The sequence below is a fragment of the Symphalangus syndactylus genome, chromosome 12 (assembly GCF_028878055.3).
Source record: "Symphalangus syndactylus isolate Jambi chromosome 12, NHGRI_mSymSyn1-v2.1_pri, whole genome shotgun sequence".
NCBI classification, from domain to species: Eukaryota; Metazoa; Chordata; class Mammalia; order Primates; family Hylobatidae; genus Symphalangus; species Symphalangus syndactylus.
Genome location: NC_072441.2, coordinates 86,138,214 through 86,161,880, shown reverse-complemented (window position 1 = coordinate 86,161,880; position 23,667 = coordinate 86,138,214). Strand labels below are relative to the sequence as shown.

General features: G+C 41.5%; 1 protein-coding gene across 1 annotated transcript; it reads left to right on the top strand.

Moving 5' to 3' along the window:
- The first annotated feature begins 631 nt into the window (after positions 1–631).
- CD5L (CD5 molecule like) lies at positions 632–17,468 on the top strand. The gene is made up of 6 exons (XM_063628131.1): positions 632–766; positions 5,131–5,157; positions 8,429–8,749; positions 9,835–10,176; positions 11,074–11,394; positions 16,934–17,468. Exons 1-6 carry the CDS (start codon positions 739–741, stop codon positions 16,936–16,938), a joined length of 1,044 nt encoding a protein of 347 aa, XP_063484201.1. The 5' UTR covers positions 632–738; the 3' UTR covers positions 16,939–17,468.
- Positions 17,469–23,667: the final 6,199 nt, after the last annotated feature.

The following is a 23,667-nucleotide window of genomic DNA, read 5'->3' as shown; positions in this document are numbered from 1 at the left end:
TCAATTATTATGATGCCCCTCACCTCAAGGATCTGTTTCCATCCAGCTTCCAAAGATGGGCATACACCAGCACAAGCACAGAAAAATAACAAATCTGTATATTGGACCCTCTGCTTAGCACTGAGAAAGCAGGTTTGAAGACAATAAAGCCAGGCCTATATGTGGAGATTGGCACCATGATCCTGGATTATGGTTTATGGGATATGCCTCCAAGGGCAACTCTGCATTTATCCTATGGCCTCTGGCTTCCAGATTTTCTGGGCACTTCCCTCTGGGGAAAAGGAATCAAAATTGGCTTACTTCCCTTGCAAACCATCCTTGGAGACTAAGTACTGCCTTGTCTTCTACTGAGAGATGGCCATATTTTTGGCACCTGCCTTTCCTTGTGGGAGGTGTTTCCTCTGTTTACATAGCAAAGGGGCTGTAGCAGAGACAGATGGAGCTGGACTTACAGCAGAACCAAGTCATGATAGCCTGTTTCTGTTTTGTTTTCAGCATTTTTCTGCCAGTTCTGGCCACCTCCTTTCCTCTGGAACATGCTGATTTCAGCAAGTCCAGCTCTGTCAGCTCTGCCCCACCGAGTCTATTGGTTTCTGATCATCTGATGATGCTTTGACTGCACTCAGGACCTGTCTTTGTCCCTCCTCTTAACATACTTGCAGCTAAAACTAAATATTGCTGCTTAGGGACCTACTTCTAGCCTTAAATTTCAGCTCATCATCTTCAGCTGCCTTGGTCATGGCTCTGCTATTCTCCTTGATCCTTGGTGAGTATCTCTGCACCTGTTGGTTTAGGCTTCAGAGTTTTCTGGAACTTTGATTAGGAGAACTTTCTCCCTGCCAACCTGGAATAGATTTAGATGTTTTTCAAGGATGAGCTTCTTCCTCCTTTCTATTTGGTAACTATTCTAATCCTTAAAAAGCCACTTAATCCATACACATTTGTAAGTCACTTTAACAGATTTTTTTTCTATTTTCTTATATTTGTAATGACAGAGTCATGATAGTTTATCCCATTTCTCTTTTTACATAAGTGTTCCTAAATGTACTATTGGTAAGAAGACAAATGAATGGGCACCGGGTAGCAGCAAGTAGAGCCAGGAAAGGAAGCAGAACTGCAAGAAAATCACCTTTCATTGATCATATTGTCTGGTTTCCTCTGAAAAGTGTTTCATATAATGTTTTTCTAATTTTCTTCAGTTTCTCATTGCTTAGAGTAATCTAGAGATTAATCTAGTTAATCTGGTGATTGTGGAGCCAAGGAGACCTGGATTTCAATCCTGCCATTTTGATTTCTTAGCGGTGTGAATTCGTAGGTTACCATACCTCTCTGAACTCTTGCTCTCTCATCTATGAAGTGAGGATAATATTATGTTCCTCAGAGGTTTTTAGGAGTATTTTTTTAAATTTTATTATTATTATACTTTAAGTTTTAGGGTACATGTGCACAACGTGCAGGCTTGTTACATATGTATACATGTGCTATGTTGGTGTGCTGCACCCACCAACTCGCCATCTAGCATTAGGTATATCTCATAATGCTATACCTCCCCCCTCCCCCCACCCCACAACAGTCCCCGAAGTGTGATGTTCCCCTTCCTGTGTCCATGCGTTCTCATTGTTCAATTCCCACCTATGAGTGAGAACGTGCATTGTTTGGTTTTTTGTCCTTGCGATAGTTTGCTGAGAATGATGGTTTCCAGCTTCATCCATGTCCCTACAAAGGACATGAACTCTTCATTTTTTATGGCTGCATAGTATTCCATGGTGTATATGTGCCACATTTTCTTTTTTTTTTTCTTTTTTTTTTTTTTTTTATTATACTTTAGGGTTTTAGGGTACATGTGCACAATGTGCAGGTTTGTTACATATGTATCCATGTGCCATGTTGATTTCCTGCACCCATTAACTCGTCATTTAGCATTAGGTGTATCTCCTAATGCTGTCCCTCCCCCCTCCCCCCACCCCACAACAGTCCCCGGAGCGTGATGTTCCCCTTCCTGTGTCCATGAGTTCTCATTGTTCAATTCCCACCTATGAGTGAGAACATGCGGTGTTTGGTTTTTTGTCCTTGCGATAGTTTACTGAGAATGATGTTTTCCAGTTTCATCCATGTCCCTACAAAGGACACGAACTCATCATTTTTTATGGCTGCATAGTATTCCATGGTGTATATGTGTGCCACATTTTCTTAATCCAGTCTATCATTGTTGGACATTTGGGTTGGGTTCCAAGTCTTTGCTATTGTGAGTAGTGCCACAATAAACATATGTGTGCATGTGTCTTTATAGCAGCATGATTTATAATCCTTTGGGCATATACCCAGTAATGTGATGGCTGGGTCAAATGGTATTTATAGTTCTAGATCCCTGAGGAATCGCCACACTGACTTCCACAATGATCGAACTAGTTTACAGTCCCAGCAACAGTGTAAAAGTGTTCCTATTTCTCCACATCCCCTCCAGCACCTGTTGTTTCCTGACTTTTTAATGATCACCATTTTAACTGGTGTGAGATGGTATCTCATTGTGGTTTTGATTTGCATTTCTCTGATGGCCAGTGATGATGAGCATTTTTTCATGTGTTTTTTAGCTGCATAAATGTCTTCTTTTGAGAAGTGTCTGTTCATATCCTTTGCCCACTTTTTGATGGGGTTGTTTTTTTCTTGCAAATTTGTTTGAGTTCATTGTAGATTCTGGATATTAGCCCTTTGTCAGATGAGTAGGTTTTGAAAATTTTCTCCCATTTTGTAGGTTGCCTGTTCACTCTGATGGTGGTTTCTTTTGCTGTGCAGAAGCTCTTTAGTTTAATTAGATCCCATTTGTCAATTTTGGCTTTTGTTGCCATTGCTTTTGGTGTTTTAGACATGAAGTCCTTGCCCACGCCTATGTCCTGAATGGTATTGCCTAGGTTTTCTTCTAGGGTTTTTATGGTTTTAGGTCTAACATGTAAGTCTTTAATCCATCTTGAATTAATTTTTGTATAAGGTGTAGGGAAGGGATCCCATTTCAGCTTTCTACATATGGCTAGGCAGTTTTCCCAGCACCATTTATTAAATAGGGAATCCTTTCCCCATTGCTTGTTTTTGTCAGGTTTGTCAAAGATCAGATAGTTGTAGATATGCGTAGGACCCTCTGAGCCAGGTGCGGGATATAATCTCCTAGTGTGCCGTTTTTTAAGCCCGTTGGAAAAGCGCAGTATTAGGGTGGGAGTGACCCGATTTTCCAGGTGTCATCTGTCACCCCTTTCTTTGACTAGGAAAGGGAACTCCCTGACCCCTTGTGCTTCCCAAGGGAGGCAATGCCTCACGCTGCTTCAGCTCGCATACTGTGCGCTGCACCCACTCTCCTGCACCCACCATCTGGCACTCCCTAGTGAGATGAACCCGGTACCTCAGATGGAAATGCAGAAATCACCCATCTTCTGCGTCGCTCATGCTGGGAGCTGTAGACTGGAGCTGTTTCTATTCAGCCATCTTGGCTCCACCCTCAGGAGTATTTTTTTTTATAAGATAACTAATATAAAGCATCGTACAATGCCTGGTAAATCCCTATGCTAATCAATCACATCCACTTTTATGTCTTGATGATCTAGTGCATCACCAAAGCCCACACAAGCCTCTCAACTGGACACTTTCATGTCCAATGTAAGGTACTGACCACATCTTAAACATCCATGCATCCCCCACATCATTCAACAGCTAGTCTTGCCCCTCATGGATATGAGGGTCTCCCAGGCTCATCTGCACTTCCACCTGCTTCATGAAGCCTTTCTGGCCTGTGCTTTCTGCAGTTACCCACCCTACTGCAGAGCTTCCAAGTCACTTACTGGCTATATCACGTTTGCACCTGCATATCAGGCTTGCCATGCTCACTTTCCTTCACATGTACACATGTTGGGTTGGGGGTTATGCAATGATTCCCATATGTATAATATAACCTTGAGTTTTGCACAGTTGCAGAAAAGGCCTCATTGAGCCTGAGAGTGGCCACATTCTGAAGATTAAGGGAATGAGAGTAATGAAAAGTTATTTGGAAACCAAGAAAAGAAAATATTCCAGGATAAACCACTGAACTACTTGAATCTGCCTGAAAAACTGTAGGCTGGAGGTCCAAAGATATTTGCTCCTTCTGAAAAATCCTATAAGATGGGGGTGGTGGGTGTTTTGCAGTTGAAAATGCACAGGCCTCAGGGACTCCTGGAGTTTACAGGGCCCAGGACTCTCTACAGCATTAGGAGGGACCTTATGGAGAAAGGAGTCCAAATATACAGAGATCCTGTAGGAAGAAACCCGCATGTTTTAAAGATAGGCTGGTGCTGGAATCTGGAGGTTTGGAACTACATAGAGAGCTACTTCCTGAGCTATTCATCTAAATCAGCTAAAACAGCCTGCAAGCTGATAATGAGGTTTATATTTTTAAATGGTAGGAAAAAAACAAACGAAAAATACTATTTTATGACACATGAAAATGACAAAAAATTTAAATTTCAGTGTCTAATAAATAAAGGTTTAATGGAACAGAGCTGTCCTCATTTGCATACATATATGTGGCTGTTCTCAGGCTACAGTGGCAGAGCTGAGTGGTTGCAACAGACACTGTATGGCCCACAAAACTGAAAATATTACTGTCTGGACTTTTACAGTAAGAGTTTGCTTACCTGGTCTAAATGCTGTGCCAATGAACACAGGCATATCCTGCCCCTTTGCCCTAATTTCTGCACTGCCCACCATGGCATCTTTACCTCCACTGGCCATTGCATCTTCCCAGTGGCCTCCAGCACTCTTTCCTGTTGAGCCAAGAGGCTGTATCACCACACTTTTACTTCAGGCAGTAATAACCAATCAATCTAATTGACTAGAATAGAAAACCAATTTATCCACCATCACATGTGAAGAAAGCAGGCTGAACCAGTTAGCTGTGGTAGAATTGATCTCTGTGATTCCTAGCCAGTGTCCCTCTGTCCTTGGAGGATGGTCATCCCAGAAGAAGAAGGTCCCAACAGGACTGACAGTGGAGGCTCTGCATCTACCACTCTTGTCTCACACAGTTCTGTGAAGGCCTTCTAGAGTCATGTTCTTTGAATAAAGCCTTGGAAATTGACCTCACTCATTTCCTTCTTTCTTCCCCAGCCATTTGCACCAGACCTGGATTCCTAGGTAAGATTTTTGGGGGTTTCTGAGAGGGAGGCCTCAAGCTCAGGAGAGGGGAAATTTTGAAGCTTCTTCAGCCACAGAGAAAGACTGGTTCAAAACAGGCCCAGCAGACTTCCTTTCTGGCTTCCTACCTCACCCACTCAGTCTTGTGTGGGCAGATTTCCACCTCCAGAATTTAGAAGGGTTTGGGTGGTTTATCCTGGCAGGGGGCACCTCTCCCCACTTGGTTTCTGTGGCCACTTGTCCAGCATCCAAGTAAGAGCTAGGTTCATTTCAGGTCTAGAATGCACTTCTCTGCCTTATGGGCATACCTGAAAAATGAGCTTCCTTTTAGTTTCTTCCTGTTGGTTTCCAGCATATCCAGGTCCCCCTGCCAAGATAATGGTATCTTTGTTTGAATTAGAAATGCATTGTTGCTTGCAGCACATAGCTTGACCAGCAGAGTATAGGCTGGATTTCCTGCTTGGGGAGTCTTTGGGTAATGCACAAATTATAAACCCAAGGAAAGGGTGCACAGAGAGAATGAGTTTATAGAAGAAGGAGGCTATAGGTTGTGGATTATCAGTTTCTTGTATATTAGCCCTCCGGTCTCCCCTTCTGTTTGATCATAGAGACTTTACCACAGAGGGGCAGCCAGAAACATTGCTATTGGTGTGGAGAATCCTATACCCTGATAGATGCAACCTTCCTGGGTTCTCATCTTGATATTCAGATTATTCTTTTCTCAGCCCTTCTGTTTCCTCAAGCTGAATTTCTTGTTTTTTAAAAAAAAAAATTTGTTTTTTTATTTGTTTCTTCTTTCCCTGAATTTCTTGTTTACTTATTTTTTGTTTTTTATTTATTTCTTCTTTCTCATGGCTATTTTAGTCTTCTACCCCATATAAAATGAAAATCGATGAAAAATTGAGAATTTTGCAATCAGCAAGGAAAGAAAATATCCTGTTAATCCTGATAGCTAGTATTTCCTGGAGTACACAATAATGCCAATCCAAACTCTAATGTCAGATACAATGACCCCCAAATTATTTATGGTTCATGCTACTCATGAAGATAAAAACATTTCTGGATAACTGCTCTTAAATTATATTTTTACCTAGATCTATAAGCCTTAAACTCAGTTGTGTGAAAATGAAAAACTTGTCTTAGTTTTTTATGGTTTATATAAAAGCCTTATTTTTTATGGTTAACTTTTAATTGCTATCTCTAGCCTCCATTTTTATATTTTTTTCTGAAAAAAATTTAAGCAAAGGAAAGAAACAAAACAACAAATGCATTAACTAAACACAAGCTTCCTGATGCAGTTTAAAATTAGCCAGATTAGGCCGGGCGCAGTGGCTCACACCTGTAATCCCAGCACTTTGGGAGGCCCAGGTGGGTGGATCACGAGGTCAGGAGATTGGTACCATCCTGGCTAACACAGTGAAACCCCGTCTCTACTAAAAATACAAAAAAATTGGCCAGGCGTGGTGGCTGGCGCCTGTAATCTCAGCTACTTGGGAGGCTGAGGCAGGAGAATGGTGTGAACCCAGGAGGCTGAGCTTGCAGTGAGCCGAGATCGCATCACTGCACTCCAGCCTGGGCGACAGAGTGAGACTCCGTCTCAAAAAAAAAAAAAAGAAAAAGAAAAAGAAAAATTAGCCAGATTAGAGTTTTCTCACTGAACTACTTCTCTTGGACTGATTCTAAACTCTGAGGACTTTGTGTGCAGTTGTGACAAGGCAGTCTATGGGAAATCTGGTCCTCAGCAGTCATGTTCCATCCATGCATGCAATCTGGGTCATCCCATGTGGCCCATGTTGGCCCCTACTAAGCTGTTCATCTTCCAATAGGCCATAGACTTCCAGTCCAAATGTGGTCTCACCTGGTGCACCAGAACTCTCTCAGCTAACCGTCTCTCTCCATGTAATCATGGCAAATTCAGACTCTGCTCTATTGTTCTGAGGCTGCAGGAGGCTTGGTAGGATTGCCAAGCTTAATATAAGCTTCTTGAGGGCAGCAATGCTATGTCCCTTGTTCATCACTGTTCTCTGAGATCACTAACTAACTAACTAACAAACAAACAAACAAACAAAACAGAAATGTAGTACGCACCTAACAAATGCTTGCTGTCTGATAGGCTCTTCCCTGGCCTCCCTACACAGCCATCTCTACTCTCCTTGCATGTCTTGGTGTAAGGAAGAAAATTTCTGTTAGTCTTTTCTTTTTTTCTCTTTTTTCGAGATGGAGTCTTGCTCTGTTGCCCAGGCTGGAGTGCAATGGCGTGATCTCAGCTCACTACAACCTCCAAATCCTGAGTTCAAGCGATTTCTGGCTAATATTTGTATTCATTTATTTATTTTTTTTAGTAGAGACACGGTTTCACCATGTTGTCCAGGCTGGTCTTAAACTGACCTCAAGAAATCCATTTGCCTCAGCTCCCAAAGTGCTAGGATTACAGGCATGAGCCATTGCACCCCACCTCTGTTAGCTTTTGTACTTCCAGAGTTCTAGTCATGAAACTGAACCAAGTCCTAGATTTCTCACAAGTTATCTGGAGACTCCATGGATCCTCTCTTATGCTTCTAGTCCCTGGAATTAGACCAGACTCTTGGGGCTCTGAGACTCTGACTCTTCCCTTTCCCAGTGCTCTGTATTTCTCCTGAGGTGGGCGCTCAAACAAAGAACAATTTCATAGGAAGCAGCAAGTATGGGCATGGATTGGCCACTGAGAGTGAGAGATAGGCTGTTCAGCCCAAATTGTACACACTCTGCCTCAATCCGGCTGCCATGGAGAGAGACAGAGTCATGAAGAAGAAAAATGCAACAGATACTCTCTTTACACCTCTGTTCTGGCCTGGGGCTTCCACTTTTGGACAATGTAGCCATAGAACCACAATTTTCATGAGGATGATTTTCCTCATCTATGAAATAATGGGGTGGATTTTATGATCTCTTTAGGGCCTTCTGATTCTGACCACCAGAGAATCTAAAACTCTGCTGGATCTTCAACCAACCTCTTTTCCTTAATCTTCAATCTGAAAATGCCAGCAGTCATGTCCAGGTATCTTGAAGTAGAATTTCTTGGCAAGATACCATTAAGGCTGTAGCAGAACCAGAACTCAGAGACGGAGTTCTGAAGCTCCTCTTCCTTCCTCTTTCTTCTGATCCCTCATTTCTAGTTCCCCAACACTCTACACCATTTGAATGGTGGAAGAGTCCCAAATTGACTGAGTACATGCCTAAGGACCCTCTGAGCTCCTCTCAGGCCTCTAGCTAACAACCTGTCTCTTTGCAGAGTCTCCATCTGGAGTGCGGCTGGTGGGGGGCCCCCACCGCTGTGAAGGGCGGGTGGAGGTGGAACAGAAAGGCCAGTGGGGCACCGTGTGTGATGACGAGTGGGACATTAAGGACGTGGCTGTGGTGTGCTGGGAGCTGGGCTGTGGAGCTGCCTACGGAACCCCCAGTGGTATTTTGTATGAGCCACCAGCAGAAAAAGAGCAAAAGGTCCTCATCCAATCAGTCAATTGCACAGGAACAGAAGATACATTGGCTCAATGTGAGCAAGAAGAAGTTTATGATTGTTCACATGATGAAGATGCTGGGGCATCATGTGAGAGTGAGTATGGCAGGGGTCCCAGACCACTTGCCAGCTGCCATACCCCTCATGGCCACTCTTGTTGGTCTTCATTCCCCACCACAGACTTTCATATAATGGCTAATTGGCCCCTCACCCCCCACATCTCATACTTTCCTAATTGTCAGTGCTGGAGATAAACAATATCCTCACCTAGAACTACAATTCCTACTTGGTTGAGCAAATGCTTTTATCTTAGTTTCAATCTATATGAGAACTTGTTTCTCCTATTTACACACGTGCCAACATGCATACCACTAAACATTTGTTGAATAGAGTATACTGTAACTGGAGCCGGGCCTGGAGTTATGGGGGAATAAATGAGCTCACAAAGTATAATGTATGCTTTTTAAAAAATTGTTTCAGTTTTCCAGGAGTTTATCTTCTAGTCAGGTAGACAGGAGATACTCATAGGAAACTAACACAATCTAATAGACAGGTGGATAGATGATAGAAAGATACATAGACAAACAGATCTGTGTTCCTTTACTTCCCTCCATATACTTGCTTTCTATGTATGAGTAGTCTCTTCTCTTTTGTTCATTAGACAGCGATGTGACTGAGGAGCTAGTCCATGGCTCCTCTTTGTCTCTCCACAGAATTTGTTTCTAGGGAAACAGTCACCTTTTGCCTTGACATTGAAGACTCAGTCCTATTTTTTAGAAAGATTGAGGGTTGGGAGCACTAATCTGAGATATTTAGTTCATAATGCCAACAATGAACCAAAAAGCATTTGGTGTTGGATATATCTTGTATGTTATTGTATTTATTTTTAAAAGTCTATACAAGATCTCTTGTGAGGATCAAATGACAAGTTGAACGTGAAAACAATTTGAAAAATTAAAATGCTACAGAAATGATAATGATTCAGCTTTGAATTTGGAAATTATATTTTCTTCACTGATTCCCTCATTCATTCTTTCAGCAGGCATCTATAAGGCAGTGTTAAGCACTTTATCATACCTTCTACCGAACACCAAGAACTGAGAGATGTGTCCATTGGGCCGCCTTTACTGAGAAGACCATGTTCTGGCAGGGAACAGACATACTCTCTTTCTTTCCCTCAGACCCAGAGAGCTCTTTCTCCCCAGTCCCAGAGGGCATCAGGCTGGCTGATGGCCCTGGGCATTGCAAGGGACGCGTGGAAGTGAAGCACCAGAACCAGTGGTATATCGTGTGCCAGACAGGCTGGAGGCTCCGGGCCGCAAAAGTGGTGTGCCGGCAGCTGGGATGTGGGAGGGCTGTACTGACTCAAAAACGCTGCAACAAGCATGGATATGGCCAAAAACCCATCTGGCTGAGCCAGATGTCATGCTCAGGACGGGAAGCAACCCTTCAGGATTGCCCTTCTGGGCCTTGGGGGAAGAACACTTGCAACCATGATGAAGACACATGGGTCGAATGTGAAGGTAATGCCTGTGCGTCCAGAGACTAGGTTTATTCACGGATTTAATTATGTGGAATCTCATTCAAACAGTATTTACAAAGAGCTACTAACGCACCAAAGGACCATTGCAAACTTATTTAACTGGGCAGATAATTAATTCCTTTGTTTTTGAAATGGAGATAATAATACCCAACTTTGTATCTGAAAATGCTTTAAATATTAAGCACTATATTAATATGAACTCTTATTGTTTTGAATTCTATATTATAAGAACAAGGTACATCTTTCTATACATCTGTTAAGTTCTTCAATTTTTAAAACTTCTTAGAATGTCATTTATAAATATTAGATTTATAAAATAGATGGGGAAGTGAAAAGATCCTTGTGAGGGAAATCGACCTGGACAACAGCAGTTAGAACTTGATGGAGAGATACAGAAGGAGCTCTAATCACAGAAATACATGTGGAGAGTTTCAAATGTGCTGATGGGGCTTGGTAAAGATGTAGATGATCTTCTTGGCCAGGTGCAGTGACTCATGCCTATAACACCAGCGCTTTGGGAAGCCAAGGTGGGAGGAGCACTTGAGCCCAAGAGTTTGAGACTAGCCTGAGCAACATACGGAGAACCCTGTCTCCTAAAAAAAAATAAATAAATAACTAAAGCTGAGCTTTGTGGCATGCACCTGTAGTCCCAGCTACTCAGGAGGCTGAGGTGGGAGGATCACTAGGGCCCTCAAGGTTGAGGCTGCAGTGAGTGGTGATTACACCACTGCACTCCAGCCTGGGCAACAGAGTGAGATGATGTCTCAAAAAAAACATACAAAAAATACAAAATGAAAAAATTTTAAAAATAAGTGATCTTATTTTTTCTCCTTTCCCTTCCTGTCTCCAACCCCTGACTTCCTCCCCCATCCTGCAGATCCCTTTGACTTGAGACTAGTAGGAGGAGACAAGCTCTGCTCTGGGCGACTGGAGGTGCTGCACAAGGGCGTATGGGGCTCTGTCTGTGATGATAATTGGGGAGAAAAGGAGGACCAGGTGGTATGCAAGCAACTGGGCTGTGGGAAGTCCCTCTCTCCCTCCTTCAAAGACCGGAAAAGCTATGGCCCTGGGGTTGGCCGCATCTGGCTGGATAATGTTCGTTGCTCAGGGGAGGAGCAGTCCCTGGAGCAGTGCCAGCACAGATTTTGGGGGTTTCACGACTGCACCCACCAGGAAGATGTGGCTGTCATCTGCTCAGGTAAGTTCTACAGATGGAGTTCATAAGGGCTGGCAAGGAGGATGATAAAGGAAGAGGAAATGATGGGGGTGTACTCTGGGGAAACGGGTATTTCCACAAGCGCCGTGAAGCTGCTCATAGCCATCACCCGCTCTGTACTTCCAGGGATATGGCTGGAAGTCCAGGCCCTGTGGTAGGTTTTATTCCTGGGGCTGGTGGGTAGAGGTAGGGCTGACACTATGTAGGTATGGATCGTGAGAACATACAGATATTGAATGTAAAAACAAGAGGTGTTCTGAAAATTATTTCATCAACATTTTTATATTAAACATATTAAACATAAAGTGAGAGTCGGAGAAAATAAGCAACTCTTCAAAATCATTAAAATTGCTTTCAAATCATATAGCAGAACCATAATAAACCATCTTTACTCTCAACCCAAGGTTATTCTCTTAGATGACCCTAACCTTGAAACTTAAGTTAAACTATGAAAGATGGTTCTACCTCATTCCATTTGTCATCACTCCTAAATTTTAAATTAGTCTGTGAGAGTAGGACTACGGTAGGGAGCTTTTTGAGAATGCCCATGAGAGAGTCTTATCAGAGAGACCACAATACCAGCCCTGAACTGTAGACCTCTTCAAAGGATTGAAGGAAGAAGCCCTGTCCCAATTTGGGTTAGAAAATGCAAGTGCAGCCGCTGGGTGGCTGATTCAAAAGAGCCACCCATCTGAAGCCCCGTTGTGTAATCAATGTGGGGCTACTTGGTTAAACCACTAACTCTGGAACTAGATAAGAACTGATAGTTGACCAAGGAATGTGGGAAGCAGTTAGTGCCCAGAGAAGAATAAATTCAGCTGCAGGCGGCTAGGGTTTGAGCCAGGCTGCTGCTATTTTGAAGCTGTGTAATGTTAGTCACTTAACTCCTCAGAACCTAAGTGTTTTCATGGGTAAAAATAGAAAGACACTTGTCCGGTTTACCTCAAAGACTTTGTGATTGTGTGAGGATAAGATATGTTAATAGATGTCAGTGCTGTTTGTGACTCACATGGAGCTAGTTGAGTAAGTCCCTGGGATACTGCACCAGGTTCTGGCCTGGCTCACATCAGTGTGGGATCCGTACATGGCTTAGCTCTTTTTCCTATGTTGAGCCCCAGTCTTCTCCCTTAGCTAATGTGAGTTTCAACTGAATAATTCCTTTGTGGACTATACCCATCCTTACTGCATTTTCCTCTTCTCCTTACAGGATAGTATCCTGGTGTTCTTGATGCTTGACCTGGCCCCACTGGCCCTGCCTGCCCTCTGCTTGTTCTCCTGAGCCCTGATTATCCTCATACTCATTCTGGGGCTCAGCTTCAGCCACTACTCCCTCATCCCCTCAGGAGTCTGAACACTGGGCTTATGCCTTACTCTCAGGGACAAGCAGCCCCCATTGCTGCCTGTAGATGTGAGCTGTTGAGTTCCCTCTTGCTGGGGAAGATGAGCTTCCACGTATCCTGCGCTCAACCCTGACCCTTTGACACTGGTTCTGGCCTTTCCTGCCTCTTCTCAAGCTGCCTGGAATCCTCAGGCCTGTCACTTTGATCAGATGTGCAGACCATTACTAAGGCAAGATCTATGTCTGCAAACATTAAAGGAATGAAACAATGAAAGGAACATTTGAAAGAAAATGTGGGTAAACAATTTCTTGCAACTTGGGGGAAAGTTTAGAATTCTTTTGATTGGATTACTTTTTTTTTTTCCTCAAGCTTCAGGTGACCACGATAGCAGCACCTCACTATTCTGTTATTTCTTAGTGTAGGTAGACAATTCTTTCAGGAGAAGAGCAGCGTCCTATAATCCTAGACCTTTTCATGACCCTTAAAAATTGATGTTTCATCCTCTGATTGCCCCAATAAAAATCTTTGTTGTCCATCCCTATACAACCTGCCAACGTGGTTGACATTTAACAAGAGGAATGTCAAAAACACATTTTACTTTATTCAAAGAAAAATATATTGGTTACTGGGAAAAGGTCAAGAAAGAGGCAGAAACAGGTCAGGGAGGGCTAAAGTTGTTTCTTATGCCAAGTGAAAGCGAAAAATATCACTTTCACTTTATCGACTGAGACTTTGGGGCCTGTAAGCTTGAGGCAAGACAGAAATAAGAGAATCAAGACTCGATTGTAAAAATTGACAACTTTAGACTCTGAGGCTAGGCTGAGTACTTATTATATGGCTACATTTACACATTTACACTTATCTAATAAATCAGATTTCACAGTCTCAGCAATTGCCTGTCTGTGTGATATGCTCTTTTTGCCCACAGAGAAGCAGCTGTGTCAGATTCTCTACAGCAGTCTCTTAAACAGGGTTAGGTAGAAGAGAACCTTCCAGCAAATACAACCATATGTGTAAAAAGCTGTCCTCTGGGTGTGCAACTGTCTCCCAGTCTATTTCTGCTCCAGCCTGTGTACCCAAAGACAGTTCTGCTGCTCCTGCACTTCAGGCTAACACACTTCTAATAAGCCAACTTTAATGCCATGCCTTTCTAATCTGACATTTTTTTTTGCTTTTCTTCTAACCAGTGTGTTTATGTTTCTAACCCAGAACCACACTGGTCTCTGGCTCCTTACTCAATTAATTCTGTCAAAACAGTTCAACCATCAAAGAAAGACAGAAAGTGGGAGGAGGGGTGCAGTGGGACAGGAGGAGAGTGGGAGGGAGAGAGCCCACCACTCGGCTGGGAGTCCAGAGGCAAAACTGTGATTCCCTAAGTCACTGCCTGTCCTAGAGGATTCATTCTTAAAGCACTAGGTTTTAATGAAGGATGAAAAAACACTGAAGAGAGAATGAATTTGTGACATTGTAAAGCTGAAATGATGGAATAATGGGGTCCTCTGAAAAGAGTCCCTAAAGAAATGCATGGAACTGATACTATTTGCTGACAAACTTGTCCATTCATTAGGTTTAGGGCATCCTTGACATGTTTACTCTGCATTATTCAGATATGAAATGTGAGACAGATTGCCTACAGAAAGAGCTAGACTCTTGAATACTGGCTATGGGATCCCATGACTGCTAATGACACTGGAGTGTGTTTCTGCATCCTAACCCGCAGTTCCATTGCAGCTCAATTTGCTTAATAAATATTTAAAAACTAGCAGGCGAAAATAGGTAGAGAAATCTCGCTTCAGAGAAGGGAAGAAAATGCTTTACCACATGGATCAGAGAACCAGAGGAAGCCCTTCCGCAGAGATATATGAGTAAGAATGAAACAGATGCTCAGAGGGGAACATACATGAGACACACAGAAACCCCAGAAAGTATTTTTGGTTTCTCATTCTTGTCTCTTCCTGGGGTCAAATGGCATTCCTGGCCTTGGGTTCTGTGACAAACTGCTGTATTGTACATAATAATTTTTTTGAAGTTTTTTATTGACTTATGTTTGTTTTTGTACTTCCAACTAAAAGAACCCCAGATAATACATTTATTTTAAATTCATAAAATGATAATTCACTAATTTTTTGTAAGGCTGAGCAGCTAAACCCAGTTATTACTAATGAATAGACTCTCATTGCATTTATAAAATCATGTTTATGGATCTCAAAAGATAAGGACCAGGGCCTATAAGCAGAGGCCTATTTCTATTTCTGTTACTCCAAGATACTACTTTTGAGTGGCCTTGGTTGTATAAATGCCCAATAATTCTTTTACAAAGGTGACATTTAAAGCTCATGGCCTCCACATTAAAACACAGAACAATTAAAGGTCTACTGAAGGTGGGCTATAGAAGATAGGCAAATCAGAACTGACAGCTATTCATGCTTCCTGTTTCTTCTGCTGGAAAAGCTCTCTTCAACTTTGTTACCTGATGAACTTTTAATTATTCTCAATGTCTCATTTCTCTCTTAAAATATAACTTAAATCAGGTTATAACCCTGCTAAAGGGCCTTTGAGAGCTTCTCATTGCACATGAGTTAAATGTAAACTCCTTACTTTGACTTAAATGCCTGTGCATGATCTGGTCCCTGCCTACTCCTCCAACCTCATCTCATGCTATTCTTGTCCTCTAACAACCCATTCCCACCACATGGGCTTTCTCTCCTTTCCTCAAACATGTCAAATTTACTAAACTGTGGTAAGTCTTCCAGAGGAGCAGGTTTTTGTGAGAGGAGCTATCAGAAGCTCTGTTTAGATATGTTAAGTCTGATACCTATTAGATCTCCATGTGGAGATAATAAGTACAAGTTTAGAGGAGTGGTCTGGGCTTGGATACATGATCTGGGAAACCATTACACATAGATAGTATTCAAAGCCATTAGACTACAGGACTTCAGTCCCAAGAAAATGAGTGAGACAGAAAAGGAGAGGAGATCCAAGAACAGAGCCTCAGAGAACCGACATTTAATCCAACATTTAGCTTACATTCCCTTGAAACAAGGACTTAGGTGCAGATTTTTTATTAGGTGATAATTTCAGGAAACACTTGTGAGAGACTGAGGAAGGTTAGTAGGAAAGAAATAAAACCCAATAAAGTGAGCATTAATGAGTTGGTTACTGCTGGGGGCAACTGAGTCTCCATCTCTCTGGGGGTCTTCTGAGGCACTGTATAAAAGTTATTTCAAAATATTATCACCAAGGAATGAGTAAGCTGAAGTATTTATCTACCAAATCTCATACCCCATTGATTGAGAGTTGCTCCTGCTGGTGTTAAACCTTGTGTATGGGCTGAGTGAACTCCTGAGTACCAGTGAAAATTACAGGTAGAAAAGCTAAGACATGTGGGCACTTGAGGGGACATAAGACCTGTCCATCACAGGTGTAGAAGACAGTGAAGTAGGAGTAAGCATGAGACTTGTATCTTTAAAACCAATGAAGAAAGTGTTTCAAGAAGGAGATATGTATTGACTGTTGATGGACCAAATAAGATAAATTGACTATTGGGTTTGACACCATGGCGTCTACATTTTCTAGATGCACCCTAGAGGTACTCCCTTCTGAGGTCCCAATGTCTTCCTAGGGCATTGCAAGGATATGAGACTCAAGTTGTTACTCCACATAGAACCCAGAACCACTCAGTTCCCTGGTCTTGTGGAATTTATCACTCCTTCTCCTCCACTTACTCCTCATTTCTTCCCTTCCTCCATCTAAGGTTAATTTGAGTTATACTGTGAAATGGTTGAGGGAGAAGCCAAATATAAACCTTCTTCTGGGTTCTGGAAGAAAATGGAACATGAGGAAGAGCTAATAAAGTTGCAATGATAATAAACTAGAAGTGATAATCGCACTTTTAACTACTCTACTATGGGAATTTTCAACTAAGTTATGATTGCCTCTGGACCCCACCTTATGCTGCCTACCAAGATTCCTCTGGTTGAGCTCTGTCTTGGTTATTTTTCTCCTCCTTAATACTTTCCCTGAAACTACCTTTGATGGTTAATTCTATATGTTCATTTCACTGAGTCATGTGGTGTCCATATATTTGGTTAAACATTGTTTCTATGTGTGTCTGTGAAGATGTTTCCAGATGAGTTAGCATTTGTATCAGTAGACTGAGTAAAGCATGTTGCACTTCCCAGTGTAGGTGGGCATCATCTAATCTGCTGAGTGCCTGAATAGAAGAAAAACACAAAAGAAGCGAGCATTTACTGTCTACATGACTGCATGAGATGAACATTGATCTTCTTCTGCCCTTGGACTGGGACTTATACTTGGTGCCCCTGATTCTCAGGCCTTCAGAGTTGTATCAGAACTTACAATATCAGGTCTAGTTCTCAGGCCATCAGACATAGTCTGGAACTACACCACCACCTTTCCTGTGTCTCCACATTGCACAAAGCAGATTCCCAGCCTCCATAATTGTGTGTACCAACTACTTAAATACATTATAACACACACACACACACACACACACACACCATTTGTTCTGTTTCTCTGAAGAACTCTGACAAAATACAGATTTTGGTACTGAAAGAGATTCTAGAGGAACGGAATTTTAAGGATAAATTTTCTGAATTGGTTATGGGGTTTCTGAAATTGGCTCTATAATCTGATTAGATATAAAATGCTGGTAACTTTATTTACAATAATAAAGATAGCACTGTGTGTTCATGGCTTGAATTGGTAATAAAGATACAAAAATATCCACATTAGATATTCCTAATCAACCACCCATAAGAAGCAAGAAGCTGAGTGACTATGTTTATGATACTTTCAAACATTTTTGGAAAACTAGCAAATAAAATGAGGTTAGCTGGTTACTCAATACTACTGGACAAAGTGGTGAAAGAAAAAGATGAGCTCAGGGATTTGAATTCACAGCTCAATTACCACATGAATCACCTGAAAACTTTTATATGTGCTCTGAAGGGAGACCCTTATCTCCTGTAGCTACAGAGTTGAGATTGCTGAAAATCAAATGCTGGATCTTAATTGTGCAACTGTCTAAACTACAAAGCAATTTAACCCCCCGGAACTTCAGCGTATCTACCATTAAAGGGCAGGCATTGATTGGGAAATGATGAGATCCTGTAAGTTAGGATGGGGATGTGTGAGAAAACTCTAAGGAAGCCTAACCACACCTGGCAGAGTGGCATCCACACCCCAGAGGTATTGGCCTCTCTATTCCATCTGAGGGACTAACCTTGCATTGCCTGAGGAAACTGTAAGGCCTCCCCAGAGTCATGAAAGACAATGCCAATTCTCCTCAGGACCCACTCCTATCTTTTCTTTGATTCTAGATCTATAACTATACTCACATTGCAACAAGCCTCTAAAGGTGAGATATAAATTGTGACCCATGAGAAGGTCACACTACACTCCAAAAGAACTGCTTGAGTTTTTCTAATTCAAACAGACAGAAATCTAGGGAACACATGTGGGAATGAATACTAAAGGTATAAGATAATGATGAAAAGAACTTAAGTTTGATTAGGCAGAATTTATTGATATGGGCTTGTAAAGTATATATTCTTTCTTTAATGTTGCAGCTCATGAAGGTGAAAAGGGCTCTTGCAGTTTGTTTGGTTAGTAGGACAAAACATGGAACAAAAGGTGGCCCACAAAGAGTGAGGTGGCACACACTGCCTTGGTTTAATGTAGAAGAAGGGATTCAACGACTTAGGGAGAGAGGACTGTTAAAGAGGTTTTATCATTTAAGACCTACTTACACACACTAGAATAGTTCAGAAGACACACATTTTATCATTAGCTGTGAGAAATAAGTTTCTGAGGGGAGCCCTGGCATCTGAAAAACTCTGTCACCACTCTTCTCTGTAGGCTGGCCTTACAGTGGAAATTGCAGTCACTGAATTGGGAAATTAAAATGCAATAGGAGTAACTGGATCCCAGGATGGCAGGGCCAAGTGATAGCATTCAACTGCCAAAGGCTATGTAGGTTACCAAAGTGGACAACAAAGTCAAAGCAACCATCAGAATAATCTGACTCACAGAGACCTATGACACTGACTAGATCATCATGTATTTCTGGAATTGAAATAGGAAGCCTACTAATTTCTTATTGATCTATATAAACAGAAACATTTTAGGTCAAGCAAACAACAGTCTAACCTAAATCATAGAAACAGAGAGTCACAGTCCTCAATCAACTTCTAGATTTGAGCCAATTTACAAAGCTAGAACCTCCTGAATGAAGGAAAGGGCAGGTCCTTTAGAGGAAGAACACTAGTACAATACCAAAAATTTGTTACTAATCTTTCTCCAAAGCCTCTCCAAAGGGATCTATAGCTTTTTCCAGGATAATTGTGCATTGGGGAAAATAAAATATTGAGACTTCTTGGGGACTATTGGATACCAGCCCTAATTCATTCTGAGTAAAGAAGACCCAAAACATCACTGTGCTCCAGAAGTCAGGGTAGGAGCTTATGAAGTTCAGGTGATCAATGGAATTTTAGCTGAGGTCTGTCTCACATTGGGCCCAATGGGTCCCTGAACCCATCCTGTGGTTATAACCCCAGCTCCAGAATGCATAGTTGAAATAGATACACTCAGCAGCTGACAAAGACCCTACATTGTTTCTCTGACCTGTGGAATTAGGGCTACTATGATGGTAAAGTCCATGTAGAATCCAGTAGTACTGCCTCCACCTAGAAAAATAGTAAGTTAAAAGCAAGACTGCATTCTTGGAAGAATTGCAGAGATTAGTGACACCATTAAGGATGCAGGGGTAGTGATTCCTACAATTCTATTTAACTCACCTATTTGGCCTGTGCAGAAGACAGATGGGTCCTGGAGAATGCCAGTGGATTATCATAAGCTGAACCATGAGGTGACATGAATTGCAGCTGCTGTACCAGATGTGGTTTCATTGCTTGAGCAAATTAACACATCCCCTCATACCTGGTATATAGCTACTGATCTGGAAAATGCCCTTTTCTCCATCTCTGTCAATAAGGCTCACCAGAAACAGTTTGCTTTCAGCTGGCAAGGCTAGCACTACACTTTCACTGTCCTATCTTAGGAGCATTTCAGTTTTCCAGCCCTATATCATGACGTACTTCACAGAGATTTTGAGTGTCTGTCTCTTCCTCAAGATATAACACTGGTCCATTACATTGATGACATTATGCTGATTGAATCTAGTGTGTGAGAAGTAGCAGCCGCTCTAGACTTATTGGTAAGGCATTTTTGTTTCAGAGGATGGGAAATAAATCTGAAAATAATTTAGGGACCCCGTACCTCAGTGATACTACATGAAGAGGTGGTTAAAATATCCCCAATCTCCACTCCTGCTACACTGCCTTCTCTCTCCCAGCCTGCACCTGTGGCTTCATGGGGAGTTCCCTCCAATCAGTTGACAGAGGAGGAGAAGACTCTCTGGCCTGATTTATAGATGGTTCTACATGATATGCAGTCACCACGTGAAAGTGGACAGCTGCAGCACCTTCCTGAGACATTCCTAAAAGACAGTGCTGAAAAAAAATCTTCAGTCAGCAGAACGTAAAGCAGTGCACCCAGTTGTGCACTATTGCTTGAAGGAGAGATGACCTGAAGTGCAATTCTATACCAATTCATGGACTGTGGGCAATAGTTTGGCTGGATGGTCAGAGACTTGAAAGAAAGGTGACTGGAAAATTGGTGAATAAGGAAATTTGGGGAAGGGATATGTAGATAGACCTCTTTGAATGAGCAAAATAGATGCAAAGATATTTGGGTTCCACGTAAATGCTCACCAAAGGGTGACCTCAGCAGAGGAGGACTTTAATAATCAAGTGGATAAAATGACCCATTCTGTGGAAGTGGGTCAGCCCACTTCCCCAGCCACCCCTGTTGTGGCCCAATGGGATCATGAACAAAGAGGCCATGGTGGAAAGATGGAGTTAATGCAGGGGCTCAGCATCATGAACTTGCACTCTCCAAGGGCAACCTGGCTACAGCCGCCTTGGAGTGCCTAATATGCCAGCAGTGGAGACCATGCTGAGTCCCTAATATGACACTACTTCCCAGAGTAATCAGCCAGCTACCAGGTGGCAGGTTGATTACATGGGACCACTTCCATCATGGAAGGGGTAGTGTTTTGTCCTTAATGGAATAGACACTTACTCTGGATATAGATTTGTCTTTACTACACACAATGTCGTCTCTAATAAGATAATAATTTAAAAATTAGCCGAGTATGATAGTGCACTCCTGTAGTCCTAGCCACTCAGAAGGCTAAGAGGAGGATCGCTTGAGCTTGGGAAGTCGAGGCTGAAGTGAGACATGATCATACCACTGCACTCCAGCCTGGGTCACAAAGTGAGACCCTATCTCAAAAAAAAAAAAAAAAAAAAAGCATTAACCATGCAAGAAAAAAGGATAAATTGGGCTTCACCAAAATTAGATAATTCTGATCTCCTTTTTGTTTTTGATTTTTGACAAAAATTGGACAAGCAGCTTTATGAATAAATAGGAAAATAACATGAAGAGACATTTCAAGGAAGAAAATATACAAAGGGCTAATAAACACATGAGAAATGTTTAGCTTCATTGGCCGCCAAGAAATGCAAATTAAACTCATAAGATATCTCTACACATGCATTGAATTGGCTTTAGAAAAGGAGTTGGAGAGGATATGGAGAAACTGGAATTCAGACTGCTGGTGGGAATGTAAAATAGTAAACATCAAGTAGGGAAGTAATTTAAGTTTCTTGAAAAGATAGGCATATTCTCACTCAATAATTCCACCCTGGAATTGTCACCCAAAATTTTGTACATGAATGTTTATAGCAGCTTTATTCATACTACATGGATGAATCTCAAAAATATTATGCCAAAAGAAAGAACTTAGAAACAAAAGAGTAAATATTATATGTTTCAATTTATAGGAAATTCTAGAAAAGGCAAATCAAATCTATAGAGAGCAGTTGGAGAGATACCTAGTTCTGGGAGGTTTGGGGTGACTGGGAAGGCACACAAGGAAACCCGTTGAGATGATGAAAATGTTCTAGATCATGACAGTGATTGCATTTACATCAGTGTGTATGTTTGTCAAAAATCATTGAATCATATAGTTATGATGGTTCATTTCAATGTATATTAATTATAACTCAGTAAGCTGATTTTTAAGAAAGAGAACTATAAACAAAATATTCAGAGTGATAGTTACTTCTGGAGAGTACACAAGGAGTGGATTAGAAAAGGCACACTCAAGTAGATGAAATAGTATCATATTAGTTATGTTCAAATTCTTAAACAGTCTGGGGATAGGCTCATGGTTTTTCATTTCATCGTAGTATTTCATAATTTATATTCATGTTACTTTTTTGTATGCATGCATGAACTATCACATTATAAAAATAAAAGTGTGAGAGAGCTTAACAAATAAAATGTTATAGCCTTTATATCTGTGGAGGAGGAAACACATTTTAATCTGAACAGCTTGTGAAGTCACTGGAGCAGGACACACAGGAAGAGATGTGATGAGAATCAACCTAAGACCCCAACAACAGATGAATCCGTAAAGAAAATGAGTGTATATATACAATGGAATACCATTCAGCCATACAAAATGAAATCCTGTCATTTGTGACAACATGAATGAACCTGGAGGACATCATGTTAAGTGAACTAAGCCAGAAACAGAAAGACAAATACCACATGATCTTACTTACATGTGGAAGTTGATATTATGGAAGTATAGCATAAAGGATTTATCAGAGACTGAGGAGGGAATGGGGAGGGAAGAGAGGGAAAGATTGGTCAACAGGTACAAGGTTCCAGTTCGATAGGAGGAATAAGGTTTGGTGTTTTATTGCACAGTAGGGTGACTATGGTTACTAGTAAGGTATTATATATTAAAAAATAGCTAGGAAAGAGGCTTTTGAATGTTCTCACCACATAGAAATGAAAACTGCACGAGACAATGGATATGCCAAGCACCCTGATTTGATCATCACTGTAAAACATATATGTGTATTATATTACAATGTCAAATTGTGCCCCATAAATATGTACAATTACAATGTTTCAGTTAAAACATCTAAAAAGCCAACAGATTAAAAGAAAAAGAGAGAGATGAAACAGCACAGTGTATGCAAAAACAGCTTTAGACCCTGGATTTAGAGGGCTCTACATTCTCATTCAGGAGATTTTTTTGCACTGGTCCTGAAACTTTACACTAAGCAAGCTTATCCCCACACAAGCTTTCCTAAGCCAATAAATAAAGCTATGGAATACCTATTTGTTTTCAGCACTTTCGCTATTAGCCTGGTTACCAACATTGCTCCCTTTTCCCTCTGGTTTTGTGTATCACTGAATAGTTTCTTTTCTCAGTCATACTCATTGAACTGGATACCTGGACTTAGACATCATTGCCTGATAGCATCTTTCTCCTAATAGGTTACTTTCCACACATTCTAGTTATTCTTAATCCTAGACACTCACGGATTTAAGAAATATTGAAAATTAAGATAGCTTATTCTCCTCCAATCCCTAATCTAGGCTTCACTTGCCTAGAACTGGTAGCCTTAATGTGCTAAAGGTAGCAATGGGAGAGATTATAGGTACCCTGGTTTTGAGGGAAAAGAGGGGCAATTTTACAAATGCCAGAGTTAGTACTAACGGTGAACCCTTCTTAAGTGCTCTGAAGCTAATTTGCATATACTTCTTTTCTGTATTTCATTTTCAAATATCCCCCAGATTGTAATTTGCCATGATTTTATTTTTCAATGATTTAATGCTCATTTACTGGTACACTGAAAGTTTGAATATCAAAGCGCATATCTGTATGAATAGGTTGACCCTGTACATAAGTCATCATATGCAGCAAGGGTCAGACACTACACATAACCGGGGTGACAGCCCCATCAGTCTC